The 24,083-nt window shown below is 40.0% G+C and overlaps 1 protein-coding gene across 8 annotated transcripts in view; it reads left to right on the plus strand.

The window, feature by feature from the left end:
• The window catches only part of SEMA3D (semaphorin 3D), a 199,514-nt gene that overhangs the window by 50,434 nt on the left and 124,997 nt on the right, over positions 1-24,083 (plus strand). For all 8 annotated transcript variants that reach the window (XM_050936855.1, XM_050936852.1, XM_050936859.1 and 5 more), the window contains one exon: positions 6,924-7,115. In XM_050936855.1, the coding sequence (XP_050792812.1) occupies positions 6,965-7,115 (151 nt within the window). In that variant the 5' untranslated portion in view covers positions 6,924-6,964. The remainder of the gene's footprint in view (positions 1-6,923; positions 7,116-24,083) is intronic.

The following is a 24,083-nucleotide window of genomic DNA, read 5'->3' on the forward strand; positions in this document are numbered from 1 at the left end:
TCCTCAGCAAACTGTCAGCATAAACCTCGGGGGACAGGAGAGGAAAAGACTCTAGTTCTTCAAACTGGCTACAGCAGGTGTGTCTCTCTGTGTGTAGGGCAATAGTGGCTGCAGGGTCAGTTGATTAACAGCTTGTGATTTCTGCCTGGAGTTATTCAGACATTAGCCTTTGCCAATAAAATCAGGGAGTATTTAATTGGTTAGGCAGGTAGCCCCAAGATAAGGCTCCTGAAGTTTCTCTTGCTGTCATCATGACACTTTTTTCTTTTTTAGGGGAGGGAGGGTTCTTGTTTTCTCAAATAGCACGCAAAGGTGCTTCTGCCTACTCTCTATGCTCACTTATTTTATAGCTGTGTGAAACCATCCAACTCTCTGCAGGAAAACTGCATCTTCTGGGAAATGTTATTCTGCCAGAGGCAACTCTCAGCATCTGTTCGTTGGGTGTCAACTTCACACTTCGATTTAGCACCTCTTGATATTTTCTATTTATTGCCTTCTTGCTTTAGATGCCTAGGCAATGAGATACCTAGAACAAATTTAATATAGACAAATAATTTGTTAAGTTCACTCTGATCAGGGTACTTGCTGTAATGAAAATAATATAATGGTGGGGTTTGGTCTATGAGTTCTGTTTGAGTATTTTTTTAAACTATTAAGCTATGCTTCACTCTGCTTTTCTCATTTGCCTTTTCAAATGAGAAAAGTTGCAATCGGGTGTTTTAGGTGATTTAAACTCACTGCTCCTGAGGAGCTAGTATTAAAGCAGTGGTGCCTGAATGTCTCAGACCTCACAAAAATGGGTAGATAAGGCAGGATTTTTTCAAAAATATGTGTACAATTTTGAATATCATTTGCACATGCATTCAACACAATAGTGTACACGTACTGAGATCTGTGGTGCAAATAACCATCTGGACAGCTGGCTGCTTGGATGCTATCAACTGTTTGCGATATCATCACCAAATGACACAAGCTCCTCTCAGCCTTCAGCCAGAAAATGCAGACTGGAGTTGGAGAATCAGAAACAGACAATATAATCCATTCCTTCATTTGCTTTTCTACATGCACATGAGCGTGATCCACAGCACACAATGGATCAGGTCTGGAGAGAAGGCTTCACCTTATCCTCAGACTTCGATTCATGGACTGTAAAGTCAGAAGGCACCATTAGGATCATGTAGTATTTTTCAGTATCGCAACTTTCCATGGTACAGTCCCCTCTCCTACAAGTGTGATCCACATTCTTTGGATGAAATCCTGGCATCGGTGAAGTCAATGGGAGTTTTGGCACTGACTTCAGTAGGGCTAGAATTTCACCCTCCGTCCTGGATATATGACCTTGCATTGGCTGCATCGAAGCACATATTTTAATGAGACTAGCTTACCATGCAATCCAGACTGCTCTGTGGACTTGGCCCGTCCTTATCCCTGTTTGCCCTTCCACCAATTATTGTGTGATAGTCATGCTTTACCAGATGTTAAATCCTAACTGGGAAAAAATAAACCTGCCTTGTTTTTTTTCTTTCATTTCCCTAATCTCCCCTTACTACTTTATTTTAGAGTGTCCTTTTTTCTGATTCCCCCCTCCCCAACTTACCCTCAGTTTTGTTTTGGTTTTATTCTTTTTACTGTTTTAATTTGCTATAATCTCTAAACCTCTTTCTTTTCTCAATTTAAAATAATTATTTTCTACTGGTATGAATCCTTCCCTTTACTTGTCTCTCTCTCTCCTCCATTTTCCATTCCCTTCTTTTCTCTTTGTTCCACTTGTTCCTTGTGGATTGAAATCCAGAGAAGAGGTCTATCTCATATTCCAAATAGAGAGGATGCGGATGTTCTGGAGGCTGAATAGAGGACAGACAGAGGCCCAGATTCTGCAATGAGTACAGAATGGGTGGATTCCTGTGCTGTCATGAAACTCATTTTAGGACTGGGGCCTGAATATGTAGATAATACCCACTGGATGTTTAACTTATTGAAATTCAAGAAAAGATCAAGTAACTGCATTGCACGTTCACTTTAATATTAGTATTGTACAAAAGCATTTTCCTTTTATTAATGTTAGTTTTGCTAGGTTATTTTGTTTGTTTTTAGAGGGGGATGCAGGTGGAGTGATACTGATTTTGGGGCTTTTGTGGAAAAGAGTAATATGTCTGAGCAGAAGACAAATTTGCTGCACTGTAAACATCATTAAAGCTGCTTTATAAAGTAAATGTTGGAGAATGGCTATGAAGGATATTGTTAGTTAGCTCTCAGATGGAGTTAGATTTATAATGAGATTTCCCATTGAGAAGAAAAGCTTTCTTTGCCAAACTGTCTATCAACAGAATATCCTGCCTATCTGTGAGGGGAAAAAACACAGTTTCACTGTGCTCTGGATTAATGTCATCTTTGTTCTTTAAAAAGAGAGCCTGGATGCTAAGTGAACCCGGATACTACATTTTACTCTGTCTGTGTTTTATTTGCTGAATTATTCATCTGACTGTCATATATATTTCCAGTTTCTCTTCTGATTAAGGCTAGATTTCCAATACCCAGTTCGTGATTATGGTGCAGTTTTGAAGTATAAGCTAGCCAACTATAGAAATATCCTTCTTGGAACTATGTCTTGCTGTTTTACTGCAATTAGTCATCTGCTAGACAGTTGTTTAGCAATAAAATTAGAACTTGGTTGGATGTTTTTATCTGCATATAATATATTTAGAAACTCTCTATATATTTCTCTACATATTCTGTAGGTGGGATACACTTTCAGTCTCTTTTTGCAACTACAGTCAGTATTTAACCCTTGCATACAGAATGTTCATGTATGGGTCTAAACATAGGTCTGATCAGCAGAATGTCTGTCATGTGCATCGCCCTGGATTAGACAACCCAAATGTGCTTTTTTACTGGACAACTGTCTTTTCCACTAAAAAAACCCTGCTTAATATTATGCATGCTGAAACAAAAGGGCCCAGTAACTTACCCAACATATTTATGAGTAGACATTGTCTCCTAATTTTTCCTACTCTATTCTTAATTATTATAATCACAATGGGCCAAACTCTCTAGGTTTACTCTGGATTTATTGTCATTACTTCATTTTTACATCATTGTTAGTGAGAGTCTAATACTTTATTTGCTGTGAACAGTTTTCATTGTGCTCTCTCACATAATACAAAACTTATCATTTTAAAACTGTCTCAGAGCATGAACAGTGGTAACTGGTTTTTAAGTTATACTCCAATTAAGTAAAAAACATGCATTAAATATTCAAATGAGTGTTATATCAGCCATGGTTGAAACATCTATATTTGTGGGTGAGTTGCTGTCCTTTGTTTCTGGACTTGAAGATGCCTGGGAAAGCTGGGTGCTAGGTTTTTGCAGTTAGATATCAGATTTAACTGAACAATGTGTTAAAAACTGGTGTCGTTTTGCAGCCAATAGGGGACTGTCTATCTGTGCTCTATTTGTTCCAACAAAGGGCCTGGAATAAATTATGCTAAATAAATTGGCTCCAGGTTTGCCTGTTTCAGACAGTAGTTCCAGAGTAATCTATCCTGCAAGTTTTACTAAGTCTGACCACTTGCACTAAGATGTCACCTCTTTTCAGGGATATAATGTCACAAATGCACCAGTCATGTGCATCTGGATAGCCCTGGCTGTCCCACAATGGCAGAATACCAGCACATCAGTGGTTTGACTGCTGGCAGCTCTGCTAGCCCATAACCCATTTCAAATTTGAGTTCCACAGGGAAGATCTAACCGCAAAGGCAAGCACATAGGCCCTGATTCAACAAAGTGCTTTTGCACCCACCCAGTTTTAAGCATGTGAATAGTCCCCATTACTTCACTGGAGCTACCATGTACGTAAAAAGAGGTTTGTGCTTAAGGCCCTTTTCAGCAAAGTACTAAGGGAAGATAATCAAAAACATAAAAGAACTGAATGCAGATACATTACAGCTTCATGATAAAGCACTTAAAGTCAGGACCAGCTCCAGATTTTTTGCCACCCGAAGAAGAAGTAGGAAAAAAAAAAAAAAAAGGCCGAGTGCCACCCTTACTGAGGGCCTCCCCAACGCTGGTGCCTAGAGCTGACCCTTCGCTTGAAATGTTTTGTCCACCATTTTGGTTCAGTACATCTCACAGGACTACACAGCATAGATAGACGCTTATCAGAAACATCAAACAACTAAAGTAAGAGGAATCTCTACTCATTCTTTCTGACAAAATTCCCCTTTTTTTAAAAAAAAAAAGTGCTTATGGATTTGGTCAAATGGAGTGTAGGACACTGATCTACTTTAGAGATGTCCCAGGAGGTGGTGGGCATTTTCTTTGGATTAATGACCAGTCAATTGGTCTGAGGTACATTAACCTGAGCTAGTCATTAATCTACTGGGAAGGGTCCTGTATTGGAGCTGGTGTTGTATTAGAGGATGAACTGATGAAAAAACGTAACTTAAAAAATCTGGCTAGCCTGCAGCACGTCCTTAATGGGACTTGTTTGGCTCGAACTCACTGAACAGCTGCCTCAAGTGTAAAGTAAGCCCCTTGTGTCTGGCCTCTTTCCACAGCCAGAGTTCAGATAAAACAAAGGAAGAAGGATTCCGATAGCCAGAAATTTCTACATGGAAAAGTCAGGCTCCATGCAGCCAAAAGGCTAAATTCAGTGCTGGTTGTAAGTCAGCAGATGTCAGTGAATCGTCACATTCGCACCTCCTTATACCATTGGTGAATTTGGACCTACAACATAATTATGCTCTTGCCTCCAGGGAAATCACCTTCAAACTACTGGTGGAATCCTTAGCACAATCTTAATTCCTTTAAGCCATGATTCCTAGGCAATCTTTGCAATGAGACTTGATGTTAGATAATTTCTTGCTTTGGGGTATAGTTTTCATTCTTGTTCACCAAAATGGACAGGGTGCTGGGTGAGTAAAAAAAATTAAAAAGGCACCTAAGGTGTGGGGCTCGATTCCCGGGAATCGGCCTAAAGCCGGCCCTGATCACCATCAGTTACTTCCTGTGTCTTATTATTTGTTGGGCACTTATAATGAACTCAGTAATACACACTTATGGAGTGAACAAGATTTTTCTCTCTCTCTCTCTCTCTCTCTCTCTCTTTCTCAGGTATTTACATTGCAATAGGGCAAAGAATAAAAAACAAATCAAACAATCAAATGCGTACTTTGGGGTTTTATTTAATGAATGTGTGATTGTGCTTAGCCTACAGGAGTAGATTCAGATTGAAAGGCGGCAGGGTCCCGGTGTGTATTGAGGAGAGATTTGAAGGAGGAAAGGGAGGAAGCCAAATGTGTTGGCATAGGAAGGATGTTCCAGGTGAGAACCTCACCCCGCTCTGGCTTCTTTATGCCAGGTAGAAGTACCATTGTAGTCTAAAGGGCTCAAACCCACCTGGTTTAGGCGGAGGAAGGATTTCCCTGGCAAGACACAGCTTTACACTATCCTCCGAAATCTTCCAAGGACTCCCTTGCAAGCCATGGTGTAGGGGATGTGCTTGGGGAGAGGCTGGGGCCAGGAGGGAGGTGCTGAGGGTAGGACTGCAGCATGCAATACTGTGGAGATCCTGGGCAGTGCTGCAGCTCCTCTGAGAGCTAAACTGATGCTAAATTAACACCGAGAGCCACAAAGCAGCCCAAATGTCAGAGGGCATAAAGGATTAAAGGCACCTTAGTTCCCTCCCCAGGGGCTCTGCATTCTGTGTTTCATCTAAAAGGGTCAGCAGAGAACATTGCCCCCAGTACTTACACCAAATTAGTTGATCAGAGCACCTGAGTTGTTTTTTTTGGAGCAACTGAAAACAAAAAATTCAGAAAAAAAATTAATGGAAAAATTGTTGTCATTTTCCCAGCAGCCCTACTTGTTAATCACTGGTGTTGTATCTGCTCTGGTCATTTTCATAGATTCTAAGGCCAGAAGAGACCACTGTGCTCATCCGACCTGAGTGCCTGTATAACAAAGGCCATAGAACTTCCCCAAAACAATGGTCTCGTTCAAACATGAGTATCTTTTAGAAAAAAAAAATCCAATCTTGCTGTTCCCAATTCTACACAGGGACTATTGTGCAATCTTCCTGAAGTCACTTCAACTTACTTGTGTCTCCATTTTTCCATGGATAGTGATAATTACCTTCCTTTGTAAGGTACTTGGTGATGTATGGATGAAAAGAGCTAGGTATTATATTATGATTATTAAGTGAAAGGTGATACAAAACTAGCTTTTCTTACATGTTGCACTGAGGTGGGCCTATACAATGCTGCTGACCTTTGCCTGGACCCCCCTTTAGCGTTCCTAAGACATTTTGGTTTGTGGATTAAGGTAGTTAAGTAAGTCTTAGTTAGTTCACTAAGAACAACATATGGGAAGGTATGTTTTACATTGTATCAGCAATCATTGTTTTTCTCCTGAAAGTGAGTAAAAGCTTCCAATATCCTCTTTTTTAATTTATAAATAAGTTTGTGATGAATGTACAATTACCTTAAAATGAACATGTATCTCCAGTTACTGCACCATGGTATCTGAGGTACTGCAGTGTAGCCTATTCACAATATAAGAATATAAAATAACTGTTCCATCTATATAGAGATAGCCAAGGCATTCATGTGTGGTAATTTGGTAAACGCTGTCATTTTAATAGTGACTGTTTTTATCGGGTATTATATTTAATTTAATTTGTATTTAAATGTTAGCTATGCTCGATGTTGTCCAAAAGTTTACATATTTTTTCTGGCCTCAGTCTACCAAATTAGTTTTATAGAAAAGAGATTACAGAGATTTGGTGTATACTGGAGGAAAAATCCTCTATGGCAAACAAAGTGACTTCTGCATAAACTACTCCCTAACTATAGGTCTGGCCTGCCTTCATAAACATTGTGTGCGTGGATGCAAAGGACACACAGATGTTTTCTTTTTGCTTTCAGATTACATTTGGATCTTCTGAAAAACAGAGACTTTTTTCACCATGAATGCAAGAAAAGACTCTTGGGAGAACAGCAGAATGAGATCTTTCAAAGCGCCACATATCTGCACAGCATTATCCTTAGTAATGCTGTTCCTATCAGTGACTGGAACGTCAAAGCAAAATATCCCAAGACTTAAACTTTCCTACAAAGGTAAACCCATCAGAAGATTTTCTATTTCTGGGTTGTTGTTGTTGTTGTTGTTGTTTTTTTTTTGTGTGGTGGTGCCAGCATTTAGTTTCTGTTATTAAACAAGAAAATAAACAGTTGTCACAACTGTTCCTAGAAAGAGACAACAATAGCATGAAAGACATATAGTCTTTTATGGGACAGAAGTATTCAATTACCTTTTGGGGGGTGACGGATAGTAATGGAAACCATAAAGTTTCTCAGATACATTTTAAAGGGATATAGTTTTTAACACTCAGTAAAAACTCCAAAGCATTTGCTAAACTTAGATTTTTTTCTGAAGCTAAAAATCACCTATGTGACAAACAGTATGCAAATCCATTGCAAAGAATTGGATGAATTAATCCCATATGATTGGTAAGAAACTAATCCTCATTCTCTCGGATTCTTTTATATGGTCTCCATTGAATGTGCATGAATCTGGTAGCGCCTTGATAGTATTTCTTACTGTTTTGAGGCCCAATTCCCTGATTTAGGGCCCAGTACCTTGCTCACATTAAGGTTAGAAGTAAAACTGCAAGTACAACTGTCTGAAAACTGGCTGTGTAAAAAAAGGTCATTGTGGAGTTCTATGATTGTTTTGCAATGTGCTACCATAACAAGTTTTGCTCAGTTTACAAAATGCATTGTGTTTGTTTTTATTTTCCCCCTAACTGCTGCCTTACCTAACGCAACCTGGGATCTGAAAATCTAGAGGTGTTTTTTTTCCCCTTACTTGTGCGTCTTTAGCTCATTAGAAGGATACTTCAGACTAGATACTGAAGTGTTGGCAGTTACACCTGTGCAACCCTTTTGTCTTAAATTCTGCCCTCAGTAAGAATGATAAAGGCAGAATTTAAATAAAGATATATATTTTAATTGTTAGATGATAATGATCGTAGTGCTGTCTTTGCACTGCATCCTACCAGAGTTTGGTGAGATGATACCATTCAGATATATTGATGCACTTGATCTTGTCTTGCTTAGTTAAAGAAAAGTTTCCCTAGTTAATTTTTAACTATCTCAGTGCCTGTAATTAAGGGCACTGATTCTGCTCTCACTTACAGAGGCATAATTATTCTTCAGTGTGTAAATGAGTAGAGTGAGGCTAGGGGGGAAAAGGAGCCTATATAAGAAAAATACCCAAATATTGGGAATGCCCCTATAAAACCGGGACATCTGGTCACCCTAAGTGAGGCCCAAGATGTTCTGTAATGACAAGAGGTCGAACAGCCATCGTAAATGAGCAGAATGTGCCTATTGTAAGGTATTAAACATACAAGGATTTATTTCATCAGTGAGTACTGTAACCCTGTGAAATGCTACTTATTTACAAGTTTCAACTCTGCATCTGCTGGGTTTGTATGCAAGTATGTGGGTGTGTTTATGTGCATATGAGTTCTTGACCGCTTTTCCATAGTTTCAGGAAATAATTACAGTTATGTAAGCCAATGAATACAGAAGCTGAAAGATCTGACATTGAGTTATGAATATAAGTAGGAAAAATCTGCAGCTTGTATTCAAACTTTACTTCTAGTTTTGGCTTCTAAACATTTCCCCAGAGTTAGTTATTCTACATGGTGATGACACTTATTGTGGGACTGATGACCAAAAATACTATATTCTTCTGTACTTCAAAGATAGCTAGCCACCTGCAAAATCCTGATGGACTCAGTTGGCAGGTAGAAGAGGAGCGGAGACCAAAAAACCTTTGACGTCAGTGTAGGAAAAAATGTGTTTATCGAAATATTTTAAAATAGTGAAAGAGACCTGCTGGGAGTGGTGTTGGAAAATGCTTAGAGTCATTAATAATGACAACAAGTGGATGACTGATATTGAGGCCCTGATCCAAACTTTTATTAGGACCTTCATAAAGCTCTGGATTTGGCTGGAGGGATGGGTTATTCCATCTAAACTCAGTGACCTAGCCCTGCAGAAGAAAAGCTTAGGGGAATACACATGAACACACACATTCCAATTCAGAGAGCTGTGCCACCATTGATGAGGCCAATAGACAAACAAGAAAATATGAGGAATATTGGATTACTATTGTGCTTGCTCTTTTTGTTTTGTTTTTTCCCCAAAACTGGAAGAAGAAAAAAGTAAAAGAAAATTTAACATTTTCAAGGTTTTTAATGATATTAAAACAATGGCAAGGAGGAAAAAAGTGTAGAAACAAACAAAAAGAAAACTCCAAACTTGCTAGCATCACTAAGTTCTCTGAGCATTGTAAGGATGAAAAAGTTTATTAAAAAGAAATAAAAAGTAGAGGAAATGCGCATTCTGAACACACACTAATGCAAACCTGGGTTCTGCTTACAATCAAAGAGAAGTAAATGGTTTGAACCAATTACTTAAGGATTTGTAAAAGCAGCAATGAGTCCTGTGGCACCTTATAGACTAACAGACGTTTTGGAGCATGAGCTTTCGTGGGTGAATACCCACTTCCTCAGATGCATGTATTCACCCACGAAAGCTCATGCTCCAAAACGTCTGTTAGTCTATAAGGTGCCACAGGACTCTATGCTGCTTTTACAGATCCAGACTAATACGGCTACCCCTCTGATACTTAAGGATTTGTGTGTCTTTAGAGCATCTTTAGAATCTATGAGAAGGTATGTCAAAATGTGTTGTCATCTATTCATGTGCAAGAACAACCAGGCTGGTCCTAAAGTTCAGAAAGTAAGTATCTGTCAATCTATGTCAGAGGCTTGCAGAGGTGCATCCAAAAGTCTCTATTTCCAAAACAGAATTTTGATGCGCCTGTTTTATGCTGACTCTTCACTGAGTGATAATTTTAATTTGCATTATAGGTAGTGCAGATAGTGATGCTTAAAATTAAAGTTGCCCAGGACTTCCCATGATTACACGCTGTTTTCAGTTACTTAGAACTTAGCCAAATTTTAGCCCTGCTTAATTTCTCTGTAGCATTCAACACTGCTGACCATGAGCTGCTGCTCTCTCAGCTGAGGGAAGGGCCAGGGGCCACGGTAATGCACTAAATGGTTTAAGCTCTTCCTTGAAAGACACAACCAACAAATAATGATGGGAAACTGCACCTCCACCACAAGATCTCTCACTTGTGGGGGCCCACAAGGATCAATTCTTTCTCCAGTCCTTTTCAACATCGACGTGCAACCATGTAACAATGAAATGGCCAAATAACATGAACACAAGTGCCGAATATGTGGATGACACGTTTCTACCTGTCTTTCACCACATATAACCTCACCACTCCCACCAAGATGGGCCCAGGCTTGTATAAGATCAGCTCATGGATTAAGCACAGCTGGCTGAAGCTGAAACCAAGAAATACAGAGGTGATGTTGGTGGGCAGAGGACAACATTTTGATGGTTCACACCCACAATAGGTCAGTTCAGATCATAGTCTAGGAGTGCTCTTGGATTTCTTCTTGACACTGAGCTCTCACATTGCAACATCCATAAGTAACACTGTCTATCATCTCTGGTTGGCTAGGAGATTCCATCACATCCTGGAAGATGATGGCCTGACCTCAAGTTATAAATGCCTTCATCACCTCTTGGTTGGACTACAGGAATGAAGTCTTCAGCATTCTGTACTAGTGGTAGTCTAAGTGCTGAAGCACATCTCTTCAGCAACACTGGATACCATGAACACATCAAACCTCTCCTCCACTCTCTGCACTGGTTTCCCGAGGAATATCAAATCAAGTTCAAGGGTTCGTTCCTTATCTTCAAGGTGCTTCATGGCATGAGCTCAGATACCTAAAAGACAATTTAAAGCTCCAGGACGAAGAGCTTCTCTCTCTGGCACAATGGAACTCACAACAATAAGAATAAAGCTCATCTGTGCAGGAGATAGAGCTTTCTCAGGCTGATAATTTAGCCGGGAGACTTTGCTGGTACTAGGGATGTCTCTTTTGTTTTCTGCAACAGGGATGCTGACCCATTAATTGAACTAGGATCAGCTTTCCCATTCCCGTCCACATGCTCCCAGTTGGGTCAATTAAGAGAATGGGGAAACATCTGGATGGGTTGTAGAAGATGAGTCAGGAGTCAGATGGGAGAAGGACAGGAGAGCTGCCAGAGAGAGAAGATTGGTTCGTGGGAGAAGGCTGAAGGCAAAGAGAACAACATGTGATGTTTTCTGGCTGGTGTCCCCAAGCCAGAGAGCCAGGGCTGAAGGCAGAAGAGGGAGATGCCTGCTGGCTCTGAGCTGGAGAGCCAGAGCTAGGGGCTAGGGAGAGCTGTAGGAAGGGAAGAAGAGGAGGAGCTTACTTGCTAGCATCCCCTTGCTGGAGAGAGGAGACCACAGGGAACAGTGAGAGGGCTGGGGGAGTGAAGGATGCTTCCCTGGTGAGGATGCACCCAGCAGATAGGCTGTGGGAGTTCTCTCTGGGAAGAGCAGGGTTGCACCCCAGAAGGAAAGTCTTGGGTTACTGTCCTGGCAGAGGGATTGTAGCCTATAGGACTAACCTGCTTGCTTGTGTGTGTGTCTGTGTATGTGTGTATGTATGTGTGTGTGTGTGTGTGTGTAAATATAGTTTAAGTGTTTGGTTTATTGTAATAGGTTTACAGATTTATATTAAAGTTAAGTTTGGCTGTAATGCTAGAGACCTACAGGCCAAAAACCTGTATGTTAAGCTAAAGCAACGTTAGCATATCTATATTGGGCCCTTTTACCCAGAAAGTAAAATTGCCCTTTATCTTGTTTATTCTGTACCAAAATAAATAAGTACCCACACCTATGTCTGTGGCCTTTTATCTAGACCAATAGACAATGGAGAATGGTATAGGGGTTTTTTCAGTGTTGTACCCACAGACTTAAAAAGTACACCACAAGTGTGTACATACATGTCATCCATACACACATACATACTAGCCTATGGGGTAAGTGTATCCTAACATTTCTGTGGGCGAGGAATTAAATTTGGGCATAAGAGGAAGGATTTCCGGCACTTGCCTTATAAAAGAGGTGTCCCACCTCGACAGAGTACTCCATTCTCACTTTACTCCATTTCTTACTTATTCTCGCTTACTTCCTCCACTCTATCTATCTATGATGACTGCTACTATTAGTAGGCTATATTTGTTCTTCTTAAACTTTAAGTTTCAAAGGAACCAAGCTAAGCTTGATTTCCCTATGTTTTATTCTTTGTTTATTAGATTTTGATTTTAAGTTTAAGTTAGTCAACTAAACCTTAAGTTCGCTTAATAGCTTGTAGCATTAGTTTCTTCTAAGCACTGCATTCCTCACTCAAGAATTGAGAAACCTGAACTGCAAGGCTGTTCCTGTGTCTCTTGCCACCAGGTTATCAAGGAAAGGTGTGAGTAAATTATCCAAAGCTTTGTTGCATATAATACTATATTATCATATGTATCTTTTGAATAGCAGTAATGCAATTGTAACTTTGTAACTCTGATTATTTTGCCATTTACTTACTATTATTGATTTTAATAAAAAGTCTTTACGACTACATCTGTCTCAGTGTGAGCTTCCTGTCATATCCCTGAGGGTCCTTTGTAAATTCTGTGGAGCCTGATTCAGGACAAGAACTTTTATCTTCCGATCAAACAGATTGGCGAGCCTAAGACCCAGACTTATTAATAATTATTAATAAATAAATTACATTACATTAAAATTAAATAAAAATTAAATTCCCATATTATCCAAATTTAATATTTTCAGTACATCATAAATCAGGCTACAGGATGGACAAGACATTTATGGTGAGAACGAAGTTGGGTTTTAAATACTGCATGCCCTGGAGGGGATGTGGTTTATGTTTGGGGACTTTTGGCTTACAGAGTGTTTGCACTATGTTGAATACAAAATTAATAATGTTCTCTTGGGCTTCTGAGGTGCTCCCACCATAGTATCACAAACACTAATGAATTTATCTTCTCAGAACTCCTGTGATCTTAGGTGGCCTTATTATTCCCAGATCACAAAAGGCAGAACAGAGGCACAGAGAGATTAAGGACAAAATTGTCAAAAGTGTTTGCTAATTTTAGGTGCCCAACTTGGTATACTTAGGATACAATTTTACCGATTATAGCACTTTAATATGTTAAAAGTACCATTTCAGTTGTAGGTGTTTGACTATTCTTCTGTAAGAAATCTGTTGCGTATCCAGCATCATGTAAAAATTCTATGGCAGAAGCAGGAATTGAACCCAGATCTCAAAGGTTGCATTAACTTTCTTGAGCACAAGACCATTCCTTCTCCTTCTGTAAGCCCTTGCTGCCTTCACTACACACCTTCCAACTCCTGCAACAAATGAGGTAGAGGTCATAGGGACAACCACCTTATTCACTACACAGCCCTGATTCCCAGAGCAATGTCCATGCTGTACAATGAATGAGGCAGGGCTCCTGTGAGGAAAAATAGCATGTTCTCATATACCATAATACATAGGGTAACCAGATGACCATTTTTAAAGGGACAGTCCTGTTTTTGGGGACTTTTTCTTATATAGGTGCTTATTACCCCCCACCCCCTGACCAGTTTTTTCACAGTTGCTATCTGGTCACTCTAATAATGCATCTGCATAAGGAGGCCACATTAATGTTGCACAAGCAACCTTTAATTCTGATATTTCCTAACTTTTGGGTGATTGACTTTGTAATCTTAACATTCATTTTTTTAATGTATAACTTATTTACCCTGTTAGTGGATGCTTCTTGACTAGAAGCAACTACTGAGTGGCTCTTTGAAGAGATACTTTCAGCCCTGGTATTTTCATAAACAATTTTCATCTTGTATTACTTGCCCTTTGGAGTTTGGAAGTTAATATTCAGGCTGCATTGACTCAACCCTCATAAGGACTGTTGTGATGGTACCTTAATGGCTAGTAAAAAAAGAACCTAGGTTTCACCTGACTTCTTCCTACTCACAGGGCATGAAGATCCTGCTGCATTAATTAAGATAGTTTGTGCAATTGAGGCCCACTCACACTGAAGCCAATGGGAGTTTATCCACTGACATCAACTGGAGCAGGATCAAGTCCTCAGTTTTCACACCATTATTCAACTTTATCTGAAGGGACTGTTGTAAGGTCTTGTTCTGTATGTTACAGGATAAGGTAAATCATCAGTCCTGAACAGGAACGAACCCTGCCTTATGAGCTTTGTACAGATGAGTGAGTTTCCTCCTTTTTACAATCTGAGTGATCTATTCGTATGTACACAACCAACAGTGTAAAATTTTGGAAAAGCAGCAAAGAATCCTGTGGCACCTTATAGACTAACAGACGTTTTGGAGCATGAGTTTTCGTGGGTGAATACCCACTTCTTCAGATGCATGTAAAATTTTGGTATCTTAGGCACTTCTGAATTTTTTTTACCTAGAATTGGTAACTTCCTTTAACAATAATAATGCACAGAAAAGAAATTATTCTTTAAAAATGGCATTGCGAAGTTCCATGCTTACTATCTCTCAATGATTTCTGTATTAAACATACTGTGTTTGCAAATGAAAAGACAATAAACTATTATCCCTGTGTATTCAGCCTGTGCTGTATGAATCAAGCTGGCATCATTCACTTACACCTGCAAAACTGAGTTACAATGATGTAGCTCCATGATCCTCATTTAAGCCAACAGTGAGCACATTGCAAGGGTTTGCACAGGTGTAACTGATTGGAACTTAGTGAACTGTTCTACTGATGATGCACAAGAAGGGATAGAATTAAGCTCACATGCTCATAGCTGTGCTGGCTGTCCAGGAATAAGAGGAGGAAAAAGCAGTAAAATGTACTGCTGTGACAGAAGTCAGCAGATATAATTCTAAATACACATAAGGAGCAAGCAGATCTGTTGAGTGAGAGAGTGACATTTTATATAGTTGCAGACAAGAGCCATGCTTTAATCACCTTTACAAAGCACTTTGTGATCCATAGGTGAGAAGTGTTATTACGTAAATGCAAAGTGTTATCACTTGTCATTTCATCTGATGTGGGATCATCACAAATCAATGCAGCTGCTTGAAAAACAAGCAGAACATCAGTAGCTGCACACTCTGTTACAAGGTCCTGGTTGAGGGTGTTGGTTAGCCAGCATATAATTTTTTTTTCCTTTCCATTGTCTTTAAAAGATGTTTTCTGCCAGCAGTTAACATTGAAACTTAAATCAATGCTAAATGAATTTGGGTGGGCAGCACTACTCTGCTTGGAAAAAATTCTGCAATATCACATGCATAGAATCAATCAAAATGTTTTTCATTCCAGCTTTTTTGCAGAGCTACAACAAGAAAACTAACAGGTTTCTCCCTCCTCCCTTTAACTAGAGAACTTGGAGTCAGATCTGACTATATGCTGTGTTCTCTGTCTTATAATTATCACATATATTATGTCCTGCAGGGCAACTTCCACTCAATGACATCAATAGTTTACATAGTAGTTGAACTAAGAATAACCTTAAAGAGCTGACCCACATCAACCTCATAACAATGTAAACAGCTTGTAGCTCACAACACTTTTCTCTTTGCATAATTGCAAAAGGGGCCTCACTTGGATGAGAAAAAATGTTTTTTGCAAGACACTGTCCCATAATTCTTAGAGTTCACAAAGATGAGTGAGAGGAAGTGGACTGGACTTTGGAGAAAGTGTTGAGCCACTTAAAGAGAAGAAAGAGAAAATACTAATGAGTTGCTTCTCTAAAAGAATTGGGGGTGAGTATGGCATCAATGGCAGCATTTTCGGTTGGGATTTTCAAAAGTGCTTGCCTAACTCTGCTCCCAGTGAAGTCAATAGTAAAATTGCTGTTGGCTTCAGTGGAAACAGAGTGAGTCTCATGCTTATTGCTTTTGAAAACCCTACCCTTAATCTTTCAGTATAAACTAATTTTAGGACCTGTCCTGATCCTGTTGTCATTGATGTCAGTGGAAATAGGATTGGGCCTTAAATCATGTTTTATCTCCTATGCCTTCCTCTGGGTCTCCAGTAATCTATGTATGGAATAGTTCTTTATACACAGGGCCAGAGGGAAAGGAAGGGGGAAATTATTAAACACATTGAAAGGATTTTGCCAAACTTTGTGCTGCTGCTAACATATTTGCTCAGAGTAACTTACCTAGATCAAGTCTCTGTGCTATTTACATGTCTTTAAAATGGCATATGGGGATGCTAGGGTATCCTATTAGTAGCTAAGGGTATTTTTGTAGCTTTCTCTAGTGTCCAAGTAGGAAACCCAGGCTTAAATAGGGACTTGTGTTACCCTGTCCAATTTGCAACTGGATTTTGCAAAGATTATCCCAGAGCAAGAGGATAAGTATATGCACAGGGTAGTAGAGAGGAGGAACATGCATTAGACAGGGCAGGAGTTCTGTACTGTGGTATGGGTCCCAGCTGTCCTGAAGAAGTATGCACTGCTACTGGATGTGCTGCCCAGTGACTTGATAAAGAATTTCAATCTCTAGGGCTGTCAGGTCTGCTTATTACAGGGGGAGGCAGCTTGGCCTAGTGGATAAAGTACTAGCCTTGGACTCAAGAGCACCTGAGTTCTGCTACTGGATTTTTGGGTGAGTCTCCACACCCTCCTCTACCCATATGTACAGTGGGGATAGTCATGCTAACTTCCTTTGTAAAAAATGTTGAGATCATCTGATGAAAATTTTGTGTTTCTACATGAGTGCTATGCTGACAGCAAAGGTTATACCTAGAACATGTACATAATGGGCTTGGGGGGATTGAAGCATAATTTGATTTGTAATATTAGCCTGTAGCTGATAAATTAAATATCTCTTTTTATATATTATAACTTAAAAAAACCCGAACTAATCAGATGTAATCTGGCAGTGCACACAGCTGGCCTATGTAAACATATGTCCTTATTGTATCCTTCATCTTCCCTGCCCCATTCCTTCTGATTAGTTGTGATTTGTGTTAAAGAAGAGTGTGAGCTCTTTGAGGCAGGGGCTGTTTCTGGCCATGTGTTTAGCATGTAGCGCACTGGGGTGCCAACCCTGGGTGGGGGTGCTAGCCAGTACTCTAATGCAAATAAATTATGTTTTAAAGAAAAAAAATCTACATATACAGTATCATTTAGTTCCAGGTGTCTTTTATCAGAATTTCAACTCCAACAATATCAAAGTGTAATTGAGTATATAATTTAGGTTTCTGTGTCAATTTTTATTATGCTAATCTGAGCTATTACCATGCAGATTTTTTTTATTGCTGAAAGTGGTTCTACTTTTATGGTGCATTAATAAGCTGTTTTTCTAAATGGTGCTGCTAAACTCCTAACAAGAATAGCCAATTAAAATTAAATGAGTGTCCAACAAGTACATGCAAGCACTGCAGGAGTAAATAGTTAAACTGAGTAAAACAGAGTGTAATATATCAGAAATGGGAGTTAAAGTAAAAACTGGAGCTATGAAAAAAATTCACCTACACAAAATATTTTATAATCTTCTTTCCAAAATAAAACAATGAAATACTGTAATGAGATTAACTTTTATTGATGAGACAACATGGTTTGTTTTGTCTCATGTGGGTAGTATTTTACCAATCAGTCCTTATTTCTAATCCCCTTGCAGAATTTAGTCTGTTTCTAAACTAACTATTCAATAAAATAATTGCTTGCATTGAAAAAAAGTGTCTTAAATTATAGAGAATTCTAAATCACTTTACTTATGTGGTAATTATTCTACATACTCTTGAAAGTATCAGAGGGGTAGCCGTGTTAGTCTGGATCTGTAAAAGCAGCAAAGAATCCTGTGGCACCTTATACGTCTGTTAGTCTATAAGGTGCCACAGGATTCTTTGCTGCTTATACTATTGAAAGACTCTCATGGCTGAAATGCAGCTATTTTTGATATCTATTTTAGGTATTTCTGTGATGGTCATTACATGAACATCTCACAATTTTTAATGTCTTGGCACCACTGAGAGGTAGGGCAGTGCTATTATCCCCATTTTACAGATGGGGAACCAAGGCATAGGGAGGCCAGTGGCTTGCCCAAGGCAGCGTAAGGGAGTGCTTGTGGCAGAGCAGGGACTTGAACCCAGGTCTAGCCAAGATCTAGGCCAGATACCTAACCACTGCATGATATTTTTTTCACTGAATGAGATGAAGTGTGGAATCTGTTTAACAACTTACAGCAAGACCAAAAATGGTTTAGGACAGGAAACAAAGATTGTCATACAAAGGTTATTAAATATATTTTTCCTGTTTTATTTTATTTTTAGTCAAGTAATGGCTCTGTTTTGGAGTAAAAACTCTTAAGTGGTGTTTTGGAATAGTGTTTTCTCTGAACTATATAAAATAAATATTGTCCCCCCTCCCATCTATGCTTTATAACAACCTGTTCTCAGATTTTTGTTTTGATGTGGTTTTATGGTTTTAACCTCAAACTAGAAACCCTGACCTAACTACATTCAGTTGAACTGCCTAGGCAGAATATAATTACCTACATACTAATGTGATCAGGACACCTTATTCATGTAGTTGCCATCAGTGGCCAGGACTCAACGTTTATATCTCATGTGATAGCATGGGAGGGCTTTCACTCAGTACTGAGTCTAAGGGAAGAATGTCATCTACAGAACGGCCAGCACAACTTTCTGCAGTGATCTTGGGCCTGGATCGATATCTGCTGTGACTTGTCATGGCTTTATTGAAGTCAAGCTGAAGATTTGGCCCTTGATTTTAATTTTCCTTTGCTGTCACTTCCAAGTCTTGGCCAGGTCCAACCCAATTTAGGGGGTGAGACCTGATGAGCTCATAGCATGGGTGTAAAATTAACACCTTTTATAGTTTAAGTTTCTAATGGTTTCTGAGTCAGTACAAATAGTACTACATCTGAGAGACCCTGTAGCAGGGTGCTGGTGCAAAAGCACCTAATTAGCCCCTGCCCAGTCAGCTCCAATTAAGGGAAGCAGATTGGGGCTGATGGAAAAGGCCTGATGCTGGCCTGAGGTTTGGCAACGCCTAGCTGAAGGCTGACTCTACCTGTAACAGAGGTAACCACATTTGTAAAGTGTGTATATACAGGGCCAGCTCCAGGGTTTTTGTCGCCCCAAGCGGCGGGGAGGAAAAAAAACAAACCATGATCGTGATTGGCGGCAGCTCCATCGCGCCGCTTTCTTCTTCGGTGGCAATTTGGCCGCAGGTCCTTCCCTCCAAGAGGGACTGAGGGACCCACCGCTGAAAAGCGCGATGTGCCGTCCCTTCCTCTTGGCCGCCCCAAACACCTGCTTGCTGAGCTGGTGCCTGGAGCTGTCCCTGTGTATATGGATGAACTCTGGTTGTGGGACAACGTTAAATAAATAAAGACCCGGGTATTGTATAACCCTGAAGCCTCTCCAAACTTTATTGGGGAGGGCAAGCAGGCTCCAGGAAGAGGAGCAGGTCGTGAACCCTATTACAGAGCCCCACTAGTTATTACTTTCCTCTTATGCTAATAAAAAAAAATCATAGTCATAGGAATCATAAAGCACCTATTTGGATTCTTTTGTCAATGAAACATTCTTACAAAGAAGGTACTGAAAGTATTTTAAAGACAACTAAACAACTAAATGTGTTTGTGTTAATTCTCTTAGCTCTGTCAACTCACCTATTTCAGAAAAAAAGGTGGTGCTGTTATACTGCTCGCCCAAGCTTGTTAGAATTGATTTTAAGGGGCTTTATGGTCCACAGTCATTTAACACTTTTATCATCGCAGAGTTGTTCATGCCACAGTAGGTTAGTGTCTCCCAACCTTTTACTTATAAACCCCTGTGTACTTGGAGAGAAACTTTTAAGGGTGGATATAATATTTAAAAAAAAAACACTTTATAAATTGGCACCTTTGTATTCAACAGATCTATTCCCTGTGGGCCAAATTCTGGCACCAAACACATGGTCCAAGAAGTGGTCAGACAAGCATGAATCAGACTAAGAAACACATGTATCAGCACCTACCAGTAGTATCACGCATTCTACTGGAGCCAGATTGTGAATACCTTGCACAATTCTTCATCAGTCTTTATTTAAGCAGATTCCTGTTCAAGACAAAGGTTGGATCCCAAGCCTCATTAAAATCAATGGCAAAACTCCCATGACGAGTGGTGGCAAGGAACAAAAACTGGGTAAAGATTTCAGAATTTGCCCTCTGATGAACAGGCTATGGAAGGAGTAGAAGACATTATGTCCTATAGCCTCCCCACCATAGGGAAATTTAAGTCATTGGATCTGGTCCGTGCATAGAACTATTGGTTATTCCCTCAGCCTGTCATCAACTCCATGTGTCTGTAGAGAGAACCACCAGGAGCTTGGGTCCACATGGTATGAGCAGGTTTCAGAGAAGCAGCCGTGTTAGTCTGTATCCACAAAAAGAACAGGAGTACTTGTGGCACCTTAGAGACTAACAAATTTATTTGAGCATAAGCTTTCGTGGACCACAGCCCACTTCTTCGGATGCATAGAATGGAACACACAACAGGAAGATATTTATACATACAGAGAACATGAAAAGGTGGAAATAGCCATGCCAACTGTAAGAGGCCAGTCACTTGAGATGAGCTATCATCAGCAGGAGAAAAACAACAACAAAACCTTTGAAGTGATAATCACTTCAAAGGTTTTTTTTTTTCCCCTCCTGCTGATGATAGCTCATCTCAGTTGATTGGCCTCTTACAGTTGGCATGGCTATTTCCACCTTTTCATGTTCTCTGTATGTATAAATATCTTCTTGCTGTGTGTTCCATTCTATGCATCCGAAGAAGTGGGCTATAGCCCACGAAAGCTTATGCTCAAATAAATTTGTTAGTCTCTAAGGTGCCACAAGTACTCCTGTTCTTTTTATGGTATGAGCAGTCTCCTGAGTGGCATCTCCACTCACCTTCCTCCCTGCGCATCATTTTTGCTCCTTTCTCAAATGCTCTCTGAGAAGGAGCAGGGCAGCTTTTTCACCTGTATGTTAGAGCCATGCATGTTCTTTCCAGGCAAAACAAATTGTTTACTCATGTTAGGTCTTCAGAGACTGTACAGCTAGGGAAAAATGAGCTGAGTTCTAGTCTTCCTTGTGTGTCTTCAGTTATGTCCAGATTGCAGGATCTTTTTTTGGTGGTGATGATGTAAGTGGCAGAATTAACCTAGCTTGAGCCTGAAGAGCTCGCAATAAAAAAAAATTCATCATTCAACTTGTAAATGGAGCAAACTGTGCTATAGAAGTCATTGCGGAAGAATAGGGAAGGTCAAAGGAGCCATTTTTAGTCCTGTTTCTGACCTAAAACCCACTGCAAACAAGCAAAATCTGACCAGTTTTGATGGTAGATAGGACTTTACTGTTGAAAAACAATCCTTTCCGAGTAACTCAGAAGCAAAATATGTTTTAAAGTAAAGGGCAGGTGCTATTTTGGAGACAAATGTAATGACAGTTATTTTGTTTTAAAATGAGGCACAGTACCACAGATAATTGTATGTGTGACACTCTGGGTATAAGTGCTAAGTATGATTATGTTACACATTTCAGGCAAATACAGGTGTTAAAAATGTAACATGAACATGTGACCTGTAAAGGGCTACTTGCCTGCTGAACCACTGACTATGATGGTGACCAAATGCTGCTGTTGCGTGGTGGGCTGTGTTAATGGAAGTTAATGTGTGTACCAGGATGGCTGGGCTCATGTTGATGCAATCAGCTTTCTGCTGGGCCCATTCTGTTGCCAATTAAAAATTTTGTATGCGCTGGCTAGTCCTAGTCTCTTTAGGCCACTCCTTACCTTTCACTCAGTGTGGTAGCTACGTGCTTTGTAGCATGCCCTGCACTCTAGTGGCTGAGAATCCCTCAGAGTTTGAACTTGAGATCTTTGGATCATGCACTTAAATAAATATGGTAAAGAAATTCATGGAAGAGGCATGGCAGGGCAGGATGATGGGGACAGATGTGACAGTGGGGAAGAGGGGTTCACAGTAAATCCATTTAACACAGCCATTCAAATAAGACAGCCAAATAAAACTTTGCCAGCCTTTTCACCCACAAAATGTCTCCTTTGTGTTGATTGTACTTCAGATTAGTGCATATTTGCATGCACTATTTACCTTGCACTCATGACCCTTTTAAAATCCTCAACACCAGAGATGGGAAATTTGGAGGTAGGGGAACAGGATATTAAGGTGAAAGTTCATTCTTGACTCTCTCTTTAATATTGTGGGTCCAATTCTACAATTTCATAGGTCCAGACAAAATGAACTACTGCTACTGACGTACAGAGCCTCTGAGCGCTCCAGGTTAGGAGGCCATTTCTAGTTCAGCTCATGTCAAAGTCTGTTTTTAGGACCTGAACAGTTGTAGACTTAGGAGTCCCCCTGTTCATGTCCCTTTGTCTCCAATTTGTAGGACAATCCCTACTCGAACTGTGTGCCATGTTGCTTCCATTTTCATTGGTTGATAGATATGTGGGGAACAGGAGGGAGAGGGGATTTGTTGCCAGATAGATAAAGGATTTGCCTCCTTCACAATTTTAAGATTAATGGGAGATTCCTGAAGTTTAAATCCTGATAATGATTGTGGAAGATAGCACAAGCCCTTCTACAGCTGCCCTTTCATTGAATAGTCCTGCCTATCCCACAGATGAAAATTGTAATCCAGATTGTAGGAACAATTTGAGGATTCAATGAGAGGTATTTTAAATTCCCCAACATCCCAATATAGGGGATGTGTTCTTCTTTAGATGCCTGAACCTCAGTCACTCAGCAAAAACTTTAAAAGATAGGGCAGAAGGCTACATTTATTGGACTCTCCCAGGCTGGCAACTCCTTTTTGTGAGGATCCAGTAGAGGAAGAGAAGAGCCCATCAGGCTAAAGATTCAGCACCTTTTCCCACACCCCTAGACAAGATATTAGAGAGTAGGGCTTCTCAGCTACTCCCCTATAACTGGATTCACTTAAAATGGCAATTGAGAGGAGGGAGGAGGAGGAGAAATGGACTCCAGTGAAACAGTAGAGACTATCTACCTGAGGCTTGCAGGCAAGTTACAGCAAGAAGGTGTGGGAGGTGGATAGGGGAGAGGCAGGATGTGCAGTTCTGAGAATTGGGATGGAGAACAAATGTGATGGGAAGCTTATTTGCATGAGCTCTCCCAGAGGGAGCTTTATTTGAAGGATGGGGTTTCTTTTCTTCCATTCCAGGCTGACCAGCCTTATGAATAGGGTGGTGTGATGTGGGTTGTACCCATCGGTGGTATTCCTAGGATGGCATGAGTGTAATTAATTTGTGCTGGATTAAATTTTCCTTCTGTAATCTTTAATGGCCATAGTTTCATTTAAAAAAAATCTGCAAATTGATCTGCCTTCGTAACAAAGATGACTTTGCTTTATTTGGCAGTAACACAAGAAAGATAAGCTGCTCTCGGAAAAAGGGAACCTGGGCAAATCCACAGCCTGAGGTCTTCTTCATAATAACAAATATTTCAGTCGGATACATTTTCATTTGTGCTGTCTAAAGCTAACTATTTAGTTTGGCTTCATGGAGTTTGTGAACCAGTTCTTATGCATTTTTTCACCAATAACATGAAGTCACAAAGCAGCATTTAATCATCTCTGGAATAATAATACTTTAACTGTTATTTGTGCAGCTGTTTCTCTAGTCAAATGTGTTTGGAAATGGAATGCTCTGTACACCGCACCTATCTATTTCATTCTGCAGCTCTGGACACTCTTGGAGATTTAAAATAGCAGCTTAGTCAGGACTCCAGGAGCTAACACTACAATTACTGAGAAAAATGCCATGGGATATTTAAAAAATGTGTATTCAAATATGTACACATACACACGTTCTTTTAAGGTAGGCTCCTCAGTACGTGTAAATGGGCACCACTCTTTAGAAATGAGTGGAGCTGTGCCCATTCATACTAGCTGAGGACCTGGCTCATAATTTAGAAAAATGGCTCCATTAGGTCATCAAAATGCGAGTGGCTCCAGCTAGCAGCATCTCTAACGCTGTGATGGTGCATTGGTCCAAGAATAAGGGCCCAATCTTGCATGAC

Source organism: Gopherus flavomarginatus, chromosome 1 (genome assembly GCF_025201925.1).
Source record: "Gopherus flavomarginatus isolate rGopFla2 chromosome 1, rGopFla2.mat.asm, whole genome shotgun sequence".
In the NCBI taxonomy this organism is placed as follows: Eukaryota; Metazoa; Chordata; order Testudines; family Testudinidae; genus Gopherus; species Gopherus flavomarginatus.